This window comes from Exophiala xenobiotica (genome assembly GCF_000835505.1).
Source record: "Exophiala xenobiotica strain CBS 118157 unplaced genomic scaffold supercont1.4, whole genome shotgun sequence".
Taxonomy (NCBI): domain Eukaryota; kingdom Fungi; phylum Ascomycota; class Eurotiomycetes; order Chaetothyriales; family Herpotrichiellaceae; genus Exophiala; species Exophiala xenobiotica.
The window spans coordinates 1,206,590-1,229,210 of NW_013562491.1; the positions used below are offsets into that span (position 1 = coordinate 1,206,590).

Here is a 22,621-nt window from a genome sequence, read left to right on the forward strand (position 1 = left end):
TGTCCCTGACGGTTGACTCGCTTCATTCTTCATTCCAGGTCACCGTTTATGACATAGTTGTCTGCAAGGTGTCTACAACTCTCTTCTTGAGTAATTTGCCTCCTTGTTTGCTTCTTGGTTTGTTGCTGAGGACCAAGTCTTTCCCACTTTCGACATTCACGGGGTTTTGTGCTATCAGTGCGAATTAACGCCAACCACGAGATGTGTTGAGGTCAGACTTCAGTAGCAACGACATCACCAATCTACTCCTTCGCGTCCCGACTCTTTCAAAATGAATCAGAATCCTGGTGATCACTGGCGTGGTCCAGGGGGCCCTGCGCCAAATGAGCCACAGCCGCAAGGCAGACCCTTTCCAAGCTATGGGTACGTATTCTCTGGTCACCTCAACAGTCTGGGCGCATCACTCTCTTCTTTGACGCACCTGCCGTTTTCACACTCGACTGACTTGAACATGTCTACCGGTCCTAGTGGTTCTGCTCAACCGCCTCCGCACGTGTTGCCTCCTCCTTCGTCATACCATCAGCATCACCCTCAGCCCTCAGGAAGTCACAGCCTTTCCATTGCGGACTTGACTCAAGGTCCCCCTAACCATCCACAACAACATCAGTATAACACCCAACCTCCTCCGCCGCAACCTCAAGGTCACCCAATAGGTCCTTTGGGACACCCGATGTCTCAGCACTCACCTCAATATCTTGGTCGTGAAAGGGAGCTGAGGGAAATGCGCGAACGGGAGATGAGAGAGCACGAAATGAGAGAAAGAGACATGAGAGAAAGAGAACTGCAAAGACAACGTGATGAGATGATGATGCGCGAGCGTGAACGCGATGCTCGAGAGCGAGAACAGATGGAGCGCATGCACCAGGAACAGCACCAGCAACAACGCCCCGTACAGAGCCATGCTGGGTCCATCCCCATTCACCAGCCCGTGGCTTCAAAGGTTCAAAACTCGATCCATGGTCCAAACGGCTTGCTGGCAAATGGTGGTGCTGGTGCAGTCCAGCACGGTGGCCCACCCGCTGCTGCAGGAGGCAGTCTCTTCGGCGGCCCTGCGCAACATGATTCACAAAGACCTTCACAATTTATGCATCAGCAGGTCAGTGCACCACCTCAACAGCAAGCGCAAACCTTCATGCCCGGTCCCTCTCCAATGCCGGCTTCTGCGCAGCTTGCGCATGGTCAACAACCCATCCTCAACGATGCCCTCAGCTACCTCGATCAAGTCAAAGTGCGCTTCAGTGATCAGCCTGATGTCTACAACCGCTTTTTGGACATCATGAAGGACTTCAAGAGCCAGGCCATTGATACCCCAGGAGTCATCGAGCGAGTATCTAACCTCTTCAATGGCCATCCCGCATTGATCCAAGGATTCAACACTTTTCTTCCCCCTGGATATCGTATTGAATGTGGTACAGAGGAAAATCCGGATGCCATCAGAGTAACCACCCCTAGTGGCACTATGACACAGTCCCTTCAGACCAGAGGTCGCACGCAATTCGAACCTGCAGGAATGGCCCCAGTTGCAGCTCCTCCGCCAGGCCGACAGGACACTTTCGAAAGTCGACATGGCTGGGGACAACCGTTGGGCGGATCGCCTGGCTCAAGATCGGTCGAGCTATCGGGATACAAATCTGCGCAAAACGAAAGACCGATCGACGAAGCAGTCAACGCCATGAGCCAACAAGATCAGCGCGGCGTCTCGACTCTTCAGAGTGCAGTCACTGCGGTGACTAACGGCTCTGCAAGACCGGCTTTGGCTGTCAGTCCGGGACCGGGGCAAAATGGCCCCTACAATCAACAGGCTGGTCCATTCGGTACTAATTCTTCTCTTGGCGATTTGAAGCAGCGAGGTGGCCCCGTTGAATTCAATCATGCAATTAGCTATGTGAATAAGATCAAGGTACAATTGCCATCACCGCCTATTAAGCCCCGCTAACCTTGTCTTTAGAACCGCTTTGCACAGCAGCCTGAAATCTACAAGCAGTTTCTCGAGATTCTGCAGACTTATCAACGAGAATCGAAGCCCATTCAGGACGTCTACGCACAAGTCACCCAGTTGTTCATCTCAGCGCCAGACCTGCTGGAGGATTTCAAACAATTCCTGCCCGAGTCTGCAGCCCACGGCAAAGCGCAGGCTGCAAGAGCCATGGCTCAAGAGGAACAGACCAGCAACGTTCGAGGCGATGTGGGCTATGCCGCCGGTGCGCTCCCTCAAGCCCAAACACCGAGACCTACTTCGAAGATGCCGCCCATGGGACAATTTGACCCTCCAAGTACCAGCAAAGACAACAAGAAGCGTCGTGGCGGCCCGGGCGCTACCCTTGTGAACCAGGTCGCCGCGCAATCAGCCGCCGATACAAGTCTGCAGCAAGGAGGACGAGCTGGCCTAGTTCAAGTCGGCAATGCTAGCAAGGTATGTTATGTCATTGTTTCGTGGTTTCCCCCAAATAGCGCCAACATCTTCACTGCAAATTGACCCTGGACCATGTCACTAATGCGTATGCAGCGTCCCAAACTCGCGACTCAACGTCAACCTCCTACTGATACTGTGGTCACTTCTCCAACCCTCGTGCCTCAGCTGCCAGAACCATTACCGCCTTTCCCTAGCGCATCCACCAGTCAAGAGGAGCTACAATTTTTCGATCGGGCGAAGAAACAAATTGGCAACCGTTCCAGCTATGCCGAATTCCTAAAACTCATCAATCTCTACAGTCAAGATCTGATCGACAAGTACACCCTCACCGACAGAGTCGGATCTTTCATTGGTGGCAATCCCGACCTCATGAGTTGGTTCAAGAATTTCCTGAGTGTGGAGGAGCAAGAGGAAGTGATCGAGGCGCGTGTCCGATCCGATCCTGGGCGAGTCAACCTTTCACATTGTCGTGCACTTGGACCCAGTTATCGTCATTTGCCAAAGCGTGACCAAAACAAGCCCTGCAAAGGTCGTGACGGCATGTGTTATGAGGTTCTGAACGATGTATGGGCATCTCACCCAACTTGGGCTTCTGAAGACTCCGGTTTTGTTGCGCACCGCAAGAACCAGTACGAGGAAGCTTTGCACCGCATCGAAGAGGAGCGTCATGACTATGATTTCCACATCGAGTCATGCCAGCGAACCATCCAGCTCATGGAGCCCATTGTCCAACAAATTGGCGTAATGAGTGAGGCAGACCGTGCGGCCTTCGTCTTGTCGGAAGGACTTGGTGGTGCCAGTGCAGCCATTCCCAAACGAATCATCATGAAGGTGTATGGCCGCGAAATTGGAGCCCGTGTTATGGAAGAAATGTTTGCACGTCCCACTGCAGTCCTCCCCATTGTTCTCAATAGGCTCAAGCAGAAACTCGAAGAATGGAAGCAAGTTCAACGAGAATGGGAGAAGGTTTGGCGTGACCAGATACACAAACAGTTCTGGAAGAGTCTCGATCACCAAGGCATCAACGCAAAGAACCTCGATAAGAAGAACTTCCAGCAGAAGACGTTGACCAGTGACATCCAGGCCAAGTACGAAGAAGCCAAGAAGAACCGCGAGAATGGCATTACCACCAAAAAACATCAACTGGAGTACGCCTTCAACGATCTCGACGTGGTTCTTGATGTCTCACGGCTGATACTTGTATCGTTGGAGGCCAACAATGGACAATACAATGGTGGAGAACAGGAGCGAATCCGTGGTTGGTTTACCGATTTCCTCATCCGCTTCTTCGGGTTGGATCCAGACAAATTCCAGGAACAGCTGGATACTGAGTCCCTCAGACACCGAGACCAAGACGACGTAATTGACGGCCATGAGAGCGACGCCCACGCTCCCGCCAAAGGCAAGTCACAGCGCAAGTCCGACTGGCTTAGGAGGCTGGCACTTGAGCGGAGACATGGCAAAGAAGATAGCGTTGCGTCAGGGAGCAAAGAATCAACGCCTATGCCAGGAGCCTCGAGTGAGATGGAACTTGACGACGACGCTGCGATTTCGGAAGTCGCAGAGGCACCTCAACATCCATGGATCAATGTCGCTAACAGTGATTTGTCCGCACGACACCTGGCCATGGACGAGCCATATCCGCACACCACCTTCAACCTTTACGCCAATGCGAACATCTACTGCTTCTTCCGACTCTTCGAGACCATGTACAGCAGACTGCTAGCCATCAAACTCTATGAGCCGAATGTGCAAGATGCCATTGCAAGACACAAAGGTGTAGGCGGAAGAGTGAAGCCAGCAATTGACCTTCGCATGATCGACCGAGGACCGGACTACTTCTTCCCCAGTATTCAAGACAATCAAAACTACTACAGCCAGATCCTGCAAATGTGCGAAGAGATTCTAGTGGGCCAGGGTGATCTCAATCATCTTGAAGAGACACTGCGACGTTATTACAACAAGAGCGGCTGGCAACTCTACACCATCGATCGACTGGTTGCAGCTATTTTGCGTTTCGTCATGAACATCCTCGGCGGCGATGCCAAGGACAAGAGCGTCGAGATTACCAATCTGTTCATGAAGGATCGGGAACGTCCCGACACGACCCGAAAGCAGGAAATCCAATATCGTAAACAGGTTGAGAGATTGTCCAAGGATGCTGAAGTCTACCGCATCAGCTACGTATGTGTTTTGACTCTTTCCTTACATGGATACCTTACTGACATATACGTTACAGACACCAGAAGATAGGCTTTGCACCATTCGCCTATTCCCTTCCGAGGAAGCTACTTTCGACAGCGACACGTTGTCGGACGATGCTCGTTGGCAGTACTATGTTGCATCCTACACCATGACGGATGCGACGGAGGGGGTCGATCAGTCACGAATGCGCCCCGCTTTCCTGCGTCGCAACATTGCTCCTCAGAATGCCAACATTGAAGCCGCATATCAAGAGGTCTACGGAGACCTTGACCATATTGATGAGCAAACGGCGTTCATCAGTCCGGAGTCGTACAAGCTTCTACTCCAAAACGACTTCGGTTACGTCCGACGCAGTTCTGTTGAGAAACCCAGCAGAACGTCGTATGAAGTTGGACGGATATCCGAGAGCGAGAAGTTTCGAGAGAAATTTGTGCGCAATACTACCTGGATGAAAGACCAGAGAGCAGAAGACGTGGAGCGTAGGAAGGCTGCTTGGGAGAAAGGTGTCAAGGAAGGCTTTCCCACCTACGAGGACTAATGGGATGGCGAGCAGTACGAGAGATGGGACTTTTACGCAATATGACGACTGAGGCGGGCTTCGTACATGGACAGATTGCCGATGAGACGGATCTGGATGTGCTGTGTATGGTTAATTAATTGGCCCGAGAGGCATGCTTGAGCTTCACAAGAACATGGTCCAGGCGGTCCTGGCAGTGCAATTCTATCCCCTGGGATTTATTAATGCCTTTTTGCTTCATGATCCCGGTACTTTGTAGTACAGTATGATTTTGGGAGCGGCGAACCATTTAGTGTGTTCTAGCAGCCTTGGTGCCCGTTGTGCAGTCGACGAAGTTGAAATGAGGTGCCGCCTGTCAACCGATTGGCGGCTTTGACGGGTGACATTTTATTGATATGGTCGCGAGGACGTTTTCTTCGACCGCGGATGACGTCGACAGCTTCCATTGGAGACAACGAACCATAGTCGGTGCTTTTTGTCTGCCATGGTGTGTTCGTGTATGTTCTGCAGGGCTGGATTCCAGAAGATATTCGGATTTGACAGGTCGCACGAGCCAGCCTCGGTCCAGCTGTGACCACTGTATTTATTTAGTGTTGAGGTCTCCTTTCATAGGAGCTCACGATTTGAAAAGTTCATGCCATACTCGGTACTTCTACACACCTCCATGCTAGCAGGTACCAAAAGTTGCCAGTTTCTGAGGCCACGATGTCAATTTCGGTATCTGGGGCTTGGTTGTCCTTACAGAGAGCGACCAATTGTCATGGTTACGGGGGGTCTGGAGAGGGGCAGGAAACCAAGAAGATTTCACCCATTGCAGCCCAGTAGTACGTGTGTTGCTCGGCAGGATGCATTTTTCACTGAGAAAGAGGGACCGACAAGACACAGGAGTCTAGGACTGCAGGATGAGTTAAAACGAAGATGGACACTGATGGAGTGTGGGAGTCACAGGGTGACAAGACAATCCACGGCAATCTTAATGGTGTCAAACCAAGCTTTCCTCTTGACCCGATGAGGTTGGTTTCCGCCGTATTAAATCTCCGCGTGTGGAACCCCGCCCCCTATTTTTCTTGGTCCTGCACCACTCACCTTCCTCCTTCACCCTCTTTGTTCAAGTTTGTTGTATTGCTCGCATGCGACCATCCGCCTACAACCCACCGTTGGCCACAATTTCCGTGCGTGGGGATCCTGCAGTCTGGCCTCATCTTGCATGATTCTTGGTCCTGCACTGCGAGAGCCGCCCTTCTCGTCAGTGGCTGTGGCCGAGAGTTTCAGGAACGCAATCTTTTTGGCCCCCCTGGCCAAGTAACCCTCGTCCATGGTGCTCCCAAATCCGAAATGCCGCTCATGTCATATCCCGCCAGTCAACATACGAGGTCTGTGTGCACTGTGCTGACCATGACAGTGAACCGACCGTTCTACTGGTACGAGGACCACCGTCCGGAAAATTAACAAATCCATGACCCAATGCGGTCGAGGACGAGGAGACCACTGGACGATCAAGACCAGCTGGCCATTGTCGCTTGTTGTGATCAGCACCCTTGTCGATATCACCCCTCGGCAAAGATGATGTTGTCTCGAAGGGAAGCTATCGACCACTGGCTATGGGTCGCCATTCCTTAAGCTCATCTCTCGATTTCGCAACCATACCAAAAGCTGCCAGGCTAACCAAGAAACGCCTTGAAGTGCCTGGATAAGTCGAACCGCTGCTTGAAGGTTAATTCCCCATCTCCTTTTAGCGCCAGCATTCTGGATCCATCCACCCATCGTATAGCGGATCCCCAGTCTACTGCGTTGCTCCCGTCGCTCCGTGCTGGCAGCTATATGCCCTCGATCACGTCGTTTGCACACATCCTCTCCCTCCTTCGTAAGGCTCGCCCATGGTCAATTGAGGTCCCTCAGAGCTTCGCCTGCCGACTTTCGCTTCACATTCTCCCACTACCGCGCCACTCTTTTCGCGGGCATTCGTTTTGACAAACCCACCATCGACGCTTCAGAAATACGTGGCGCACGCAACACAATAATACCTAAAAAGCATTGGAAAGAAAGGAACTCGTCAAAATGAGAGCTGTTACAATTGCCGCTGCTGGTGCAGCCGTTATCGGATCCGTTTCCGCTTCAAGCCATGTCAAGCACATGCATGCGAAACTTCACGCAAACGTCGCCCGCGACACCTGGGCCGACTGGAATACGACCTCTACTACTTCGACTACTACCTCCGAGAAGCCTGTAGACCCAAAGACCACCGCGGCCACTACAACCACTACCGTGGCTTGGGAGGATTGGGACACCACTACGAGCACCACCACCACTACCACTACCAGCAAACATGTTAAGCCTGCCACTACGTCGAGCAGTGCAGTAGATCCCTGGGCGGATTGGACTTCAACTACAACCACCACCACTACGACTCCTGCCGATCCCTGGGTTGATTGGACCACAACCTCGTCCAAACCTGTCGATCCCACCACTACCAGCAGCACTGAGGTATGGGGTGACTGGACGACTTCGTCACCTGTTGATGGTGCGTCCACCAGCACTGTAACCGAAACTTGGGGCGACTGGACGTCGTCTTCTCCGGTTGATCCTGCCACAACCAGCAGCACCGAAACTTGGGGCGACTGGTCAGCGACGGAGGAGACCACTACCACCATCACTTTGGCATCGACCAAGACTACTACCAAGTATGTCAAGGGTCTTACCTCGAGCTCCGGTGCCTGGGCTGCCTCCACCCCGGCTGCTGTGACCAGCGTCATCACGTCGACCATCACGCCTGGTTGGACCTCTGGTGATTGGTTCGGTCCGGCCTGGACCGTTGCCGCGGACAGCTGTGCTATCGAGATTGTCACCTCCTATGGAGCTGCAACTTGTAAGTTTTGCCATTCTTGGGACTAATGCTATCTTCAGTAAACTAATACATCCTAGGGGTCCCAACGCCTGCCGCTCCTGCGGCGACCTCGACCACTAGTGCAACGTGGGCTGACTGGGCTTCGTCAACTCCTGCTGCTGTAACCACGACTTCGAGCAGTAGCACCTCTAACGCGACATGGGCTGACTGGACCACCACCAGCGCCAGCGTCACCACCACTTCTGCTTCCCCGAGCGTTGCTACTACCACCACGAGCAGCGCAGCTGGTCAGTGGGGTTGGTCTGCGTCTGCGTCTGCGTCCACTTCCACCACCGCAACCGGCGCTGGTGGTTCGTGGGGATGGTCCGGCTCTGCGTCTTCCTCGGCTTCCGCCAGCAGCACAAGCTCTTCGGCCAAGCCATCTGGCGGTAGCCACGGCGGCTCCCCCGGCATCACCCCCAACGGTAACTCCTGGGCCATGACCTACTCTCCGTACACTTCTTCGGGCGGCTGCAAAGACGCTGGCACTGTCGCCACTGACCTTGCTGTCATCGCGAAGAAGGGATTCTCCTCGGTCCGTATCTACAGCACAGACTGCAGCGCCCTTGAAAATATCGGTACCGCTGCCCGCAACAACGGCCTCAAGATCATTCTCGGTGTTTGGATCTCGTCCACCGGCATTTCCGGTGCTCAAGGACAGATCAGTGATATTGTCTCCTGGGGCGGATTCGACCTTGTGGAGCTGATCGTCATCGGCAACGAAGCCGTCTTCAACGGTTACTGCTCAGCATCTGAACTCGCCACTTTCATCTCGAGCAGTGCAAGCACCTTCAAGGCTGCCGGTTACACTGGCCTGATCACCCTCACCGAGCCTCTGTCTGTCTGGGAAGACTCTAGCTCCGCCGCGGCGTTCCTCTCGGTGATTGATGTTTGTGGTGCTAACCTCTATGCATTCTTCAACTCCGACGTCACTGCGGACAAGGCCGGTTCGTTCATCCAGTCCGAAATTGACATCATGAACGGTATTTGCTCCGGCAAGTCCGTTTATGTTTTGGAGTCTGGATGGCCCCATGCTGGTAGCTGCAACGGTGCTGCTTGCCCCAGCCCCGAAAACCAGGCAATTGCGCTCAAGGGCATCCACTCCACCGTGGGCGCTCAAGTTGTCTTCTTGAGCTACGAAGATGAGCCATGGAAGGCCCCTGGCCAGTTTGATGTGGAGCAATTCTGGGGATGCGCCGACGTCTTTTGAGTTGATGGCACAGCACTCCGGGGAGCATTTTCATAAGGAGCATTATGCGATTGGGAAACATGATCGGTGACAGCAAGCAAGCGATACATGTTGATCTACAAAGCTAATGCCGTGCATGTACAGGGGTACGCATTTGGCATTCATGATGTTGATTTGACCCATCTTTTCTTGACAGTTCCTTTTCTTCGTGTACAATGTCTGAACAAGTCTACCTATATATACCACACTGAAAGCGAGCCAGAAGACAGTGGCAGTCTGCATATATTGCATTATTGCCCTTAAAGTACTACGTAGTAGGTCATTTCCTTGCGCAATGTACTCCGTATGTAGTAATCCTTCTCCCAGTCTCGTGGTTCGACTCACTGAGTGCCGCTTCAGCATAGTTGACTGGCAAGAGCCAATGAAAACTCTTTGAACATGGCAGGAAGGCTGTACCCGCTTCTTTCAAAACCTCCTTCATCTCTATTCCAACTCCCTTCTTCTTGAGTCACTCTTCCTCCTCACCGCTTGTTCAGCCTTCATTCCTTGGACTCGCTACCAAACTTCATCGATTGACCAGAAAAGTCTTCATTGACCCTGCTCTGGGCCTAGACACGGGCATTTACGCCTCAGTCTAGCATGGCGTGTACATCTCGATCTCGCTCCTCCAATATCTCTCAACCCAGACGTGTCAGGGCTACATGGAACAAGTGCATTTTCGTATTTACTATCAACAGGTATCCTCTAGCGATATGTCATCTCCATGATCACGCTCATGCATTTTCCTTGACTTACTGGTGCTGCCAGGCGGACTTTGACTCGCGGGCCCAGCTGATTCTCTGCCGGCTCGGCTCATCTTGGTCTGCAAACCACTGCAGACGCTTCTTCATCGGGTTTTCTCTTGCTAGAGACCTCGAAGGAGAGGACTGTGACGGATCATCTTCTCGCACATCCTTCAAACCTTCCTCTACCAGTCATATTTCGAACAGGAGTACCATGCAGCGTGCTTGGCATTATTCGACGAACTGTCCCTGCTTGCAGAAAAAGGCAACCAGGCAGCCACTAAACGGGCACCAATGCATCTCGCTCAAAGTGCAAAGCCACTTCATACAGGACGACCCTTGGTTTATAAATGCAGCATGCCTGTGCTTGACACTTGCTGTCTTCTCTTCATTCTCTAAACTGTCATGAAATGGTCGAGGTATTGCCTATCGCATCTCACCACACCTCACCACACCTCACCGTGACCAGGACAGATACCAGTCCTTATTGGCTCGCTAAATGACGGGATCACCAACTCCACAGCTCAGGCAAGAATACTAGGACCGATCACCGCCCATTCGACGACAAATGCCGCGTTCACACGCGTTATACCTTTTTGAAAAGGCCGACTCTTGCCGCAGAGCCGCATCTTCGGAAGAATACGTATTCCCGACTGACGGGTGCGGGCCTCTGTGCTGTCCAGTTCCTTTTCCCAACCAGGCCAGTCACCCGGCCCGCCCATGCTCCTTTCTACCGCACTGAAGACACGGAGGCGCCCTTTCCCTTTGCCGTCTCGGCTGGTCGAAACGGCTACCAATGCAGTGTTCAATGTAGCTTCGGAGGGCAGAGGAGCTGACCATTTCCCGTTATTGCAGATCGGGAACTGAGTGGCCATGGAAATATTTGGAGGAATCGCAGTCTGGACCGACTCCCCGTGCTGTTTCACTGGGACACCCCAACAACCAGGAAGATCTTGCCCATTGGAAGAATTGTGCGTTGACAAGGACGCGGACATAGATTGTGCAGCATGTGACGAATCCCTCAGCGTCAACGAGTGCGATCACAAGGGTTTGTATCTCGACCCACTCAGTGACCATCCGAGGATGCGTTCTCGGATGCTGTGCAGACTTCACTCCAGGAAGACCCTGGCTCATTAGCAGCAACTTCTTGGTTAGGTGCTGGATGCCGCCGACCTCTGGGAGAGCTTGATCGACGGTCAGAAATGCTGGTCGGAGGATGGCACTGGCTACAGTTGACCAAATGCTGTTCCACCATTCTGGCGCCACAATCCAGGCGCTAAACTTGCGTGGCGACTGCAATTTGTTACTTGTCCCGATGTCTCATGGGTGGTGGCCATCAAACATGCATATGCCAAGGGCTATCTGATTTGATGTAGCTTGCACTTGTGCATTCGCGCAGACGGAAGGTGGTCCAGCACTTTCGAAAGTCCCTTCTCTTTAGAGGCCTTAACATAAGCAGCCGTCGTTTGAGTATGTCTCTCTGCTGCTTGTGAACTCTCGGGTTACCATCGCATTACATTGCATCACGACTGTCTCGACTTTACCCGTCCTCACGATGACCCAAGCTCCTTTCAGTCAGCGATTCCTGCTCCGCATCTCTCCGCTTCAACATACCAACGGTCCACAACACGCAGCAAGATCCACAGACGGCTACTGGCTGCCCTCGGAGCGCAGACAAGACTTCACGAAGAGCACTTCGCACTGGTGGGTCTGGGATCCTGGCGCGACAGGAAGTCCACATTATGAGCATCTGCGCCACGCCACCGCGCAGGAGGTGCAGGATGCTCATCCTCATAAATCCTGCAGCATGTTTTGGGATCCGGAGCGTGGTGGCTACGTACTAGTCCCATTCGATTGCAGCGCAATGAGCGTCGCACAAGCAATGCATGACTGGCGACGACTTTCCTTCGGCCGTGTCCAAAGACCCGGCGCAGAGCATATTGCGATAGCCGGGTACTTCATGGAAGGCTACACTCTGCCCCTGGCCGGACCATCGTCATGGTTCGAGCAATTGCTGCCTCGAGTGTGCCAATCACCCAATATGGCACAAGGACGCCCATGCGCCCTTGCCGGAGATCTGGCTATCCTCATCGGTCTACTTGCATTTTCCGCAAAGCCCGAGCACGTTATGCACGCCATTGACCGTTCGTTCAGGCCGGATCGCATGTCCACGAATTTTCGACCACACCAGCTCCCTCCACCGGATAGTAAGTAGTTGCTGACCCACCTTCTAACTAGAGCCGACGTCAACCGTCCCATTTGCTAACTCACCCGCCTCTCTCTCAGGAACCCGAAAGCGCGGACTGGTGATCGAGATCCGTACGACGAGCCCCGATCATTTACGAGCCTGGGAAAACGGTGTATATGGAGGAATATTCACCTGAGAAACAAGATACGTTAGCTCGGGGCTGATTGGGAGTCGCTCGCGGGAAAGACGGTGGGAAGCAGTATAATCTTTAGCCAGAGCATGCTGCCTTCAGGAAAGATGTTATGTCCCTCGATCGACTCACAGACTCCTGCTGCCGAGTATGGAACTGGTGGTTGGACGTACAAACATCAATACACGTTCGACTCCTCACTCCCCGACGTTACGATATTACGATATTACGATGTTTTCATATACGTTCGCTCGGCTGCAACATGGCATGCATTACGACCAGCATTCGATGGTCTTTTCAGTTTGTGACCATGATGACGACGACACGACCCGACACGAAACTGATTCATGAGTATTCATCACTGTGATGTTTTATGCTGGCTGGCTACTGACTCTGATAATGGCGTGCATGATTTGGTTCGCGAGGCTCAGTACTCGAGAGAGCTTCTTAGTGCGTTTTGGGATTGATAGTGTCCATATCCGATTCTGCGAGATACGTTCTTGTCTAGAATTGACTGAACTTAGTCTAAGCTGAAGCCCGACAAGTCGCTGATCAAATGTATACGTTGAGCCTCCCTCTAAAGCAACGTATACCTGATACCTTGCAGTCATCTCTTCAAGGGTCATCCTTCTGGTCTGTCTCTGCCATTGGCACGGTCTGGCCATGCCCATACCAGCGATGCCGTCTGATGAGGCCTCAGAAGCCAGACCCTAGTCTTCGTTCACTGGCTCTTCAAATGCTTTGGTAAGATCAAGTTCAGTGACCTCTTCGACTATTGAATCCGCATCGCTCCCATGACCATCAGAGTACGTGGTCGGGGAACGAGCGTCGGCAGGCAATTGTGATGATGGTAAGTTAGAAGTGCTTTGCATAGTGCTTCTGATAGTCCGCGGGTCGCGTTCCAAAATCTCGACAATGTCATTGTGTCCATGGCGAACAGCCAGATCCATAGGGGTCTGTCCTTGCTTGTCCCTCGTGTTCACGTCAATGCCGTCGCAACTCAAGAGCAACTTCAATACATGTGTTCTACCTAACAATGCTGCATACGCGAGCGCTGTTAGCTCGTGCTTGTACTTCCAGTTCAGAATGGAAGGACATCGTTCTAGTAAGACGTGAGTGAGACTTATTAAACCATTCCGTGCCGCGGCCATCAACACCGAGTCACCGCTTACAGAATTCCGAAGCATAGACAGATCGTTGTTTGGGTGGTCCAAAAGTTTTCGCACTCCTTCCACATCGCTAAACAATATGGCTTTATAGATTGGGGTGTCGCCAGATGAGTCGGCTGCTCGTTGATCGATATCTGTCCGTGCCAGCAACAACTTCAAAAAGTGATCATCGGACATGTTGGCCGCTAGAGACAATGGTGAGCCCAAGTCGCAAGGTGGTATATTGACATCGACGTCGTCCCGTGCAAGTAATAACTTCACAATCGCTTCTTGCCGTCCATTGACAGCCCTGAACAACGCCGTCCGACCGTTGGAGTCTCTCGCATTCACGTCCGCCCCCTGCGTCAAGAGCATGTCAAAGACCTTCTCATTGCCAACAGCTGCGGCAGTTGACAGCATCTGGTTACCGAACACATCCAGAGCCTCGATGTCGGTGACTTTGCGGAGGAGGGAGAGTGTTTCGTGGAGATGCCGGTTCAACGCCAAGTTGAAAATCGATGCAAAGAACATGCCGTCGGAAAAGGAGGGTTTTCCTCTGAATTTGATGAACATAGACTCTAGTCTCTCCAGTCTCTCCATTCTCTTATGGGGCAAAGCGAGTTCGGATATCATTATCGGGACTAGGCACCGGCAGATGGCCATCTGATCGTTGAGAACGGCCCATTCCCATAAATCCTTCTCAATTCCACTTTGACCTCCAGCTTGTCGCCATGGTGGAGATACCGTTGATCTTTGCCCTTGTACAAGTCTACGCCAGAGGTCGTAAACGCCGGTGACGGCTGAGAAATTTCGAGAGTGGAGGAGCCAATACTCTTGAGCGTAAGTTAGAAATGCATGACCCAAGTGTCCATCATTTCTCTTTTCTGCCGAAAGGTCCATGACTGTCTTTAGCTGAGCAGGCAGATCAAAATCAACCTGCGCTTCATCTGTCAACAATTTCAGAGCTATTCTGCCGATGACCGACGGTGGTAACGCTCGGCGGACAATCGCCAAGGGCAAAGTCTTTGCTTGCAAAGATGACGAGGTATTGACTTGAGTTAGCTGTGCCTCGAGGTGATCAAAATGCAGGTATGTCACACATATCTCGCCCAGCCGCTCATCAGCAACAGGTGCACACACGTGATATACATAGTCAATGTCTTCGCTGCAGTCGGCAAGGAGATACTGCTTGACGCTATGGCGCGCGAAATGGACGGTCAAGTGCTCTTCGTCCACCAGCAGCAGGCCGCCACAGGAGTTCACGGTTTTCTGAATATCATTGACCAGCCTTTTTGGGTCCCAGACTGTTTCGCCGGGGACGACACTGATAGCTTCTCGAAGCTCTTGCAATGCCAACGGTCTTTGAGCGGCGGCTACAATCTGGAAAACCCTTCTGTGGAGGCCTTGTGATGTGAAGCCCGCACAACTCATCTTCTGCAATATTCTCCGAAAGGTCTCTGGCAAGTCCCGAGGGAGGTGCTTGAGGGCCCCCAGAATGGCCTCATCCGTCGCTCCGGTGCATACTGAGCTGAGCTGAAATACAACCCAAAGGAACCTATTAATGGTCAGACATGATCAGCGTACAGCAAAGTGAAAGTAGTACTATTCCCGCTTTGTGGGGAAAATGATGCTGTCTGGTAAAGCAGGCAGCTATCAAGGCTTGGGGATAATAAGCCGCGAGATCATCGCGCCCCGAAAGCTGGACGCGATCCATCGGCAACCACGCGCAAGTTCAACTGGCACCCACGCTGGGAATACCATTCCAGACACCCTTCACCTGACCACTGGGATGGGACTCGGTGATGGTAAACTCACATTCCTTGGCTTCCATTAACTAGTGCATCTCGGATCGTCAATATGAGCTTGGGGTCACCCAAAGAGAGCTCTCCTGATTCGAGGAGTCCTCTGAGCGCGTTCTCGATGTACTGCGTGATTTCGGGGTTCGATTCGGTGCATGAGACGTGATACTGGGGCTTTAGGATCCCAGCTATATCTTGATACAGGCCCTGTCGACTTGAACAGAACAGGTGAATTTCATGTTGCCCTTCCATAAGGTCGTTCAAGAACCGTACCGTATTCTTCAATTCTGTGAGTGTGCATTCATCGAGACCGTCCAGGACTATGAAATATCGTTGTTGGTGAACTGGAAGCAGTCGTTGTAGTTGGTTGAGCATTTGGCATTCGTCCAATTCTGGGCCAGTCCCAGATGCGAGGCCCTCAAAAGCATCGATCTCGAGGGGTCCAAGCAGTTGTCGGATCACGCTGCCGATAATAGTTCTGGATTATAGAGATTCTGCCTCATCGAATCGGCAGAAGAAGTACCCGATGCCAGCAGTTGATGTCTGAATGGACAGGTTTTCGACCACATTCGCAGAGAGGACGGTTTTACCAACGCCTAGGATACCAGTGCACCAGAGCAGACTTGACTTCCCGCCCTGAAACCAGTGCTTATACTGCTGGTTCTCGAATATCCAGTTGGTCGTACCGGATTTTCGGGCTTGCTTCCAAGCTGTGTCGTATTTGTAGGAAGAACAGGCATCGAGGAAATGCATTTTCTTCTTGCGCCTTCGCAAATTGCTGGCTTCTTGAAGTTCACGAGCAACCTTATCTGAGAACCGGCCAACGAAGGAGCGAAAAGTCGCATTGTCTTTGATCTCGAGCTGTTGCTCCTTAGCAGAGGCTATGTTGACCTCCATGCGTACGGCATCCGCCAAGCTGTCAGGGAGCCTCTGAAGTGGCTGAATTCTGCTTCGAAAGGCTTCAAGATGGAGGCTTGAGCATAAAAAGGACGCTGGAGGAATAGAACGGTCTTTTTACACAGATCAATGACCAGAACCATGTACTCGCAAAGGACCTTTCGAAGCGCTGTCGAAGCGCTGTAGAGAACGCCCAATTCCTGGTATCTTGGAGAAGATCGGCCGACATCCATCAAAAGAGTCGACAACTTCTCGAAGTACGACGCCCATTCCAGAGCCAAATACAGAGTGAGCTTGAAAACTGCCCAGATGCCACTAGCGATCAAGCACTGGGAGCCTCCCACGACGGTATCGACCACTGCGGAGAATTGCTGCAAACAATGCAAGATGTTAGTCAAGCGAGTGCCGACACATCGGCTCTTCCGCCTGCTGTGGCTCCTGTCGATCTCTGCTGTGAGCCTCATCACATCCGAAGGGCGTGGAGGTTGCCCGCTTCTGTAGATCCTCATGGTTGCTTTCTGGTCGTCGTTGAGGAGGCTCTCATATTCAGACATGGCCTGAGCTAGCCTAATTTCTGGCTTCAACGGTGCTGCACGCCGCAGAGCGACGGCCATGATGACACAATGGAAGAATCACAGGCGAAGCCAAATTTGTTTCAGCCTTATCTTCGATCCGGGTGAATCGCTCAGACTGCGGCAACTTGGTGTCGACTGGGTATTGCACGAGGCCGTGTGGTTCCAGTGCCGGAATGTTGCTGGGAGGCAGAGGTGTAGTCTGAAGTGCGAAATGAGAGAGGAGAATTTCCATTGGGAAAGATCGTTGTGATGTGCCGTTAAGGTCGAGATGGGATGAGGCTGAAGTGCTAAGCCTTCGACCTACCTGGCAACTGAGTAAGTCACATGCTTGCAACCCTTGCTCTTCCTCTCAGCCTTCTTCGTCAAGGATTGGCGTTGGTGCTTTTCAAGGGTCATCGTGGCTGGGGAGTGGCTAGATATCCGTAACAGCTTAGTGAGCCTCAGGCTGAGCGTGTACTGATACCCGGGGAATTCCATCGTAGGCGATAGAGGCAGCATGAGCAGGCACCCCCAGGGAGGCCACCAGGCTCACTGTGCTTGGCGTATGCAATCGGTACATGAGTGTAGCGCGCTCGTCTTTTGGTCTTTTCTAGTGCTTCAACAAGGACTGGGTTCCGCATGGCGCTCCTGGAATCGTCACTGGTGGGCGCAATACCGTCAATGCTGTTGGTCCGACTTTTATCGTACAGTTATTGTGGAAAAGTAAGATGTAACAACGTCGGGAAGAAAGACCACACAAGCCTCTTTCGACTCCGCCTACCTCCTGTACCCAGTAAGTATCGCTATGCAAAATCAAAATCAGCCACGCTGAAAATCAGGCTGCTACAACATCACAAAACAACTTATTTGACGACGCCCCCACGCATGATTTTCATTGCTAATCCTGGACGCGGCCTTTGATGCTAACAAGGGCAGATGATCAAGACCCAGACGGCGGAAACACCTTCCTGAGCATACTCTCCTTCTTTCCACCATTTCCTACAGTCTTGCGAGCGATCCGATCCGGTTTTGACCCCGATGCGTTCGGCTTTGGTGGTGGCGCAAACTCGGTCTGCACATTCAGCCCAAACTCCTGCCGCCGTGTCGATTCGCTGCTCGTTCGCCGCGACGAGGTGTCCGCCGCTGATGGATACAGGTAAGACCGTGACTCTGGCTGGTGCGGAAGCGACGGGGAGATGATTGGCGTGCGCGACTGTACATGCGAAAGGGCGAAGGACTCAGCGGGCGGTTGTTGATCACGCAGAAGCGGAACACCGGTTGCAGGCGTGATGGGTGTGGCACCCAGGTACGCGTCGTCGCAAGAGCGTAGATATGCTTGCGCGCGGGCTTCCGAGGCATTCGTTGATGCTGGCGCTGACTGTTCTGGGTGATACTGCGACCGTCGTTCGCTTTGACTCTGCTGACTTGCCAGGTAATTCTGGTACGCCAGGTGCGGTTGCGAGTTGAAGTCGAATGCGAAGGTTGTCATCTCGCTGCTATTGCGTCCCTCATCGGACACGTTAGACGGGCTACCTTTGCCTTTGACCAAGATGACGCCGTCAAGAGATCTACCTTTGCGTTCGGAAAGGGCGCGCCGACGGACCCGGCGCTGCATGCATCTTCGGAAGAGCCACCAGCAAGCAAAGGTCAGGCCGATGCCACCGACGACGCCGCCGATGATTGCCCCAGTCAGACCAGCACGACTGAAGGAGGATATGTTCGTCGTTGGAGCGGGAGTGGGTGCGCTGTCGGGACAGAGGGTTTTAGTCTGGACATAAAGGCCATGGGGAAGAGCGGAGGCTAGTTGGAAGGCTGGTGAATGGGAATCGTAGTTTGCCATGAAGTAAATGTTTGATAGGAATGCGGAGCCGAGGAGGTTGACTTTAGAACTTGTCGTGCTATTACCTGAAGATGAAAGTGGAGCGGCGGAGATAGGTGAGTTGTTAGAAACGTTGCGGAGCCACTGTGCATCGTAGGTAATGTTCAGTCCGCCCTCGAGCATGATGGTGAGGGTGGCGTCGAAGTCGGCCGGGAGGCGAAGAACATTCTCTGCATCGTCTGAGGGAGTTGCACCTGTTAGGTCGGCTATCTTCTGCGTCACGCCAGCCGGCAAGTTGAGTTGATATTGTGAGGTAGTAATGTACGCATCAAAAGCGTCGAGCATTTCTGTCTTTTCCGCATCACCAGTGTCGAGGGTCATTTGCTGTACCCGGACTTTGAAAGGGCTGTGACCGGCGTCAGGATTGGCGGATGTGATGGTGTAATTGTACACCTCGCCTTCGAAGCGGCCGGAGTCGTAGCCGCCCAACGTTAATGATCCGTTGATGGCTCCATTGGACTGGTCGTAGGCAGTGCCCATGTACAAGCCGAATGACCGTGAGGAAATGAGGTTCGAGTCGTACAATCGGCGAAGCAGAGTGCTTGAAGGTCCAAGCCCGACGAGACCAGCTGGGCCAAACCATGACGTGGTATTCGCAGAATAGTTCGAGAGCACCGTGACTGGGAAGTTCGAAATCGTGGTGAGATTCGCGGGAGAAGGATCGAAGTAATGGGTGAAGAGGTTGTAAGTGTCGAAGACGCTCTCGACGATCGTGGCTGGGATCGAGCCCAGATCGTCGAGTCGCTGATATGATGCTGCCGAGGAGTAGCTTGATACTCTTTAGTTCGAGCCCATCCAACGGGAAACGAGTAACTTACGCATCGGACAGATCAGGTGAATAAAAGCCATGACTCTGGTTGATACAGTTCTTGAAGGGACTGCTGGTACAATAGTCCAGACTTCCCACCGTGGTCTCGTTGTAGGATAGTGATGGCCATTGAGACAGGTTCTGCGAAATCGTGCTCCCTATCCCTGTGAAAAGCCCATATTGGAATGTGATTCCTCCATCAACTGCCCTATCATGAAAATCGACGAAGATGGGATTGATGTTGCAATTATTGGCGGCCACAGCAGAGACCAAGAGTAAGGCTCCGAAGAGAGACGCCATCATGCATTAAGGGAATAATTGCTGCCCGCAACTAGCACAGATCAACTATGCTACCGCCTCGCAAAGGCTGCACGACGAAGAAACTCTCAGAAAAGGAAGACGATGTACTTAAACAGAAGACCAGGAAGAACAGAGGAACAGAGGAAGGCAGGAAGGCGGTGCATCAGCAAGAGATATGGTCATTGAGTCTGCGGCCAAGCCCGGTATATGCGGCGGTCAGTAATATCTTCCGCGCAAAGAGAGGCAAATCCTGAAACTGGTGGGTAACGACAGACGCCGTGTGCGGAGGAAGCATGTACCAAGGCAGGTCGCAAAAAGGTCCAATTTTGTCGTCCTGCCAGGTCTTTCCAAGGCCTTTGAGGCATAGAATATGGAGCAGAAGGTCGGATCTTTGGCCGTTGGTTTGGCAAGGCCTCACAGAGGTTCGTCTTCGTCCAAAATTAGAAGTCCATGATATAGCTGGCGGCTGTCGAGACCCAATCATACACGAGCTTGGCGCTGACCATACATATCGGGCCAGAATGTGAACCAATCATTGTAGACAGCCGACTCTTTGTATAGCCACAGCCTTTGACTTCCATTGGCCCCTCAGTTGGCAGGGCTCGAAATAGCCATTGAAATGGCTCCATAAAATCCTAGGTCCTGCGCAATGCCGCAACTGTCGCTAAGTGAAATTCGGGTAACTAGAGCAAGATGATCCTGTCCAACCTTCCAATGCATCGTCATATCCAATACGATGACAACGGAGATTGAGTGGAATGATCGCTGGCGACTTGGAGGGGTGTGTTGCCGTTTGTTGCCGCCTTGAAAATCATCCTTTCGGTTTCTTGCGGACAAGTCCAGCAGCAAGAATATTGACCGTGGCATTGGAGGTTGTTTCAGTGCTTTGAGAACTTGCAGGCCTCTCGTCAATGTTCTCGGCCTTCCTCTTTTTTCGCACAGCTGTCAGCACATTGACCTGCTGCAAGTCTGCCTTTTCAGCTCCTACGGACCCAGAAAAGACGTGTTCACCTTGTATCGGTAAGCCAAATCCGGGTTTGCCTGTTAGTCCCAAGGCTTTTTGGATCCAGGACTTGGTGCTCTCCGCCGCTTTCTCCTCGCCAGCAAAATCTGTTTGTAGAAGATGGTCCATTAGAGTCTGGTATTGAGTGGTGCTCAGAACAAGCTCCCCCCATGTCTCGTTAAATCGCCGAGCATGAACTTGCAGAACGTCTTCATCAGTCAGACCAGGCACTGAGGCAGAAGCGCAGCCATCATTCACATTAGCGTCGGCGCTTTCGGTGGATGGACCTTCATCATGGGGCACTTCAAGCGGAGAAGAGGGAGGTGGTGAGTTCACTTCCCGAATCATACTTAGATCGGACGAAGTTTGTTGCCAGATCCCGGCATCACCGTTCTCCTGCGCCTGAGAGTTGCCCGGTGTAGGCAGACTGGCCTGCTCACGTAGCCTTTCTAAAGACTCTACATGAGCGAATTGGTCAAGCTCACTTAGTTTGGTGTGAGTGGTCTGACCCTGTGAGAATACCAGCCACAAAAACCCCACGAGTCGGCCAGCAGAACATTCTTGTCTGTAAGACATCATCTCCCAGAACTGGTCGAGACTCTTTATACTCCGCCAACGTCCCTGGTTGTCTATAAAGTCACCATCCAAATCATCCAAGAATCGAGACTTGGGATCATCCGGAAAGCGAGGCACCAGATGCCGGGGAGGCTTTGCGACATCGGTCACGAGAAGCTCGACAGGATAGGAATTGATCCATTTGGGGTCAGAGGGAGGATCTTGGCGACTCGACGGTGGAAAAAATGCTTTGGTCTCTCCTTTGTCGCATCCCGGGACCAGAAGATGGGCGCTGGAGCTGGAGGGTGGATCTGAAGTGTCGCTGTGCAGCCGCAGGACTCTATCAAGAACTCGACACCACCATTTGATCAGTTGTCGGTCATCCAGAACATGTTTCCCCGGGTTTTCGATGCTCCCGGGAAACAGATACTGGTTCTGTGATCGCGCAAAGAGTGACAGAATGACTCTTGATTGATTCAGTCTTGGCTGAAGTAGAAAATCCAGAAATCCAGAGGTGACCGCAGCGACAACAGAGGGGGAACCTCTTGATGCACTAAGCCGTGAGGAGAAGCCGGATGAGTCGGCCTTAGACACAAATACTGTGGTGAGATTCGGTGTTGAGAAAATCAAAATCTCGATGGCGAAGACCAGGACCTCCTTAAGCCCGGCCTTCTCGGGTGATGAAATGGCGAGGAAATGTGATTCGCAGATTGTGGGCTCTTCATCTTGACCGGGTAAGGGCGCGAAAAGCGCAGTGGTTGAAGCAGGAGAAGAGGACAAATGATACGCAATGATGTCTAGACCCTGAGGTAGGATTGATGCAAGCCGGGATTGCAGAGTTGATGCAGGGACCATCTCTGCATGACTGATATTGATGTTGTGGTAAAGTAAAGGCTAGTGGCTAGTCCATGACAATGACTGTTGAAGACCAGAACCGCGACGAGGACTGAACTCCGAAGATGCGTTGGAAACTTGAGAAGACTGGACAGGGGTCGGCGCGCGTTCTGGCAGAGCTAAGTCAACCTGTGGTTAGCGCGTGCAAGTTTCATCCAATCAATCGAAAGCGGAGTCCAGACCCACCAGGGTGCGAACCAGGATCCTGGGATCCTTGAAGTACTATGATATGTAGTAACTATGTAAGGATGTGATGGTGGAAGCCTTTCCGCCTTGACACCACTCAATGGACGTACTTAAGAGGCCTACCCTCCCATATTGCGGGAAGTCATCAGCAGAAGCCTTTCCTACAGGTACGCATCTTACAACGTCTGTTCTGGCCTGTTGTTCTCGGACTCCTACCTGGATAGACCACG

At 52.4% G+C, this 22,621-nt stretch overlaps 6 protein-coding genes across 6 annotated transcripts; 3 read left to right on the forward strand and 3 right to left on the reverse strand.

The window, feature by feature from the left end:
* The first annotated feature begins 16 nt into the window (after positions 1-16).
* Positions 17-5,354, forward strand: PV05_06623 (uncharacterized protein). The gene is made up of 5 exons (XM_013459384.1): positions 17-363; positions 469-1,900; positions 1,949-2,413; positions 2,507-4,597; positions 4,653-5,354. The coding sequence occupies exons 1-5, from the start codon at positions 272-274 to the stop codon at positions 5,154-5,156; spliced, it is 4,584 nt and encodes a 1,527-aa protein (XP_013314838.1). The 5' UTR covers positions 17-271; the 3' UTR covers positions 5,157-5,354.
* A 1,466-nt stretch (positions 5,355-6,820) lies between these two features.
* Positions 6,821-9,669, forward strand: PV05_06624 (uncharacterized protein). Its single transcript, XM_013459385.1, has 2 exons — positions 6,821-8,001; positions 8,058-9,669. Exons 1-2 carry the CDS (start codon positions 7,194-7,196, stop codon positions 9,227-9,229), a joined length of 1,980 nt encoding a protein of 659 aa, XP_013314839.1. The 5' UTR covers positions 6,821-7,193; the 3' UTR covers positions 9,230-9,669.
* A 572-nt stretch (positions 9,670-10,241) lies between these two features.
* PV05_06625 (uncharacterized protein) lies at positions 10,242-12,910 on the forward strand. Its single transcript, XM_013459386.1, has 2 exons — positions 10,242-12,197; positions 12,277-12,910. The coding sequence occupies exons 1-2, from the start codon at positions 11,546-11,548 to the stop codon at positions 12,372-12,374; spliced, it is 750 nt and encodes a 249-aa protein (XP_013314840.1). The 5' UTR covers positions 10,242-11,545; the 3' UTR covers positions 12,375-12,910.
* Positions 12,911-13,078: 168 nt separating this feature from the next.
* On the reverse strand, positions 13,079-16,826 carry PV05_06626 (uncharacterized protein; the record flags this gene model as incomplete). Its single annotated transcript, XM_013459387.1, has 4 exons — positions 13,079-15,071; positions 15,332-15,793; positions 15,839-16,274; positions 16,334-16,826. The coding sequence occupies 4 exons, from the start codon at positions 16,824-16,826 to the stop codon at positions 13,079-13,081; spliced, it is 3,384 nt and encodes a 1,127-aa protein (XP_013314841.1).
* An 880-nt stretch (positions 16,827-17,706) lies between these two features.
* Positions 17,707-19,756, reverse strand: PV05_06627 (uncharacterized protein; the record flags this gene model as incomplete). Its single annotated transcript, XM_013459388.1, has 2 exons — positions 17,707-19,414; positions 19,464-19,756. The coding sequence occupies 2 exons, from the start codon at positions 19,754-19,756 to the stop codon at positions 17,707-17,709; spliced, it is 2,001 nt and encodes a 666-aa protein (XP_013314842.1).
* An 808-nt stretch (positions 19,757-20,564) lies between these two features.
* PV05_06628 (uncharacterized protein) lies at positions 20,565-22,166 on the reverse strand (the record flags this gene model as incomplete). The annotated part of the gene is made up of 1 exon (XM_013459389.1): positions 20,565-22,166. One exon carries the CDS (start codon positions 22,164-22,166, stop codon positions 20,565-20,567), a length of 1,602 nt encoding a protein of 533 aa, XP_013314843.1.
* Positions 22,167-22,621: the final 455 nt, after the last annotated feature.

Bases quoted from the DNA above. Each gene is read 5' to 3' on its own strand.
- PV05_06623 (XM_013459384.1), top strand. From the start codon at position 272: ATGAATCAGAATCCTGGTGATCACTGGCGTGGTCCAGGGGGCCCTGCG. The intron at 364-468 runs GTACGTATTCTC...TACCGGTCCTAG, and splicing joins AGACCCTTTCCAAGCTATGG to TGGTTCTGCTCAACCGCCTC. The intron at 4,598-4,652 runs GTATGTGTTTTG...TATACGTTACAG, and splicing joins AAGTCTACCGCATCAGCTAC to ACACCAGAAGATAGGCTTTG.
- PV05_06624 (XM_013459385.1), top strand. From the start codon at position 7,194: ATGAGAGCTGTTACAATTGCCGCTGCTGGTGCAGCCGTTATCGGATCC. The intron at 8,002-8,057 runs GTAAGTTTTGCC...AATACATCCTAG, and splicing joins CTCCTATGGAGCTGCAACTT to GGGTCCCAACGCCTGCCGCT.
- PV05_06625 (XM_013459386.1), top strand. From the start codon at position 11,546: ATGACCCAAGCTCCTTTCAGTCAGCGATTCCTGCTCCGCATCTCTCCG. The intron at 12,198-12,276 runs GTAAGTAGTTGC...CCTCTCTCTCAG, and splicing joins CCAGCTCCCTCCACCGGATA to GAACCCGAAAGCGCGGACTG.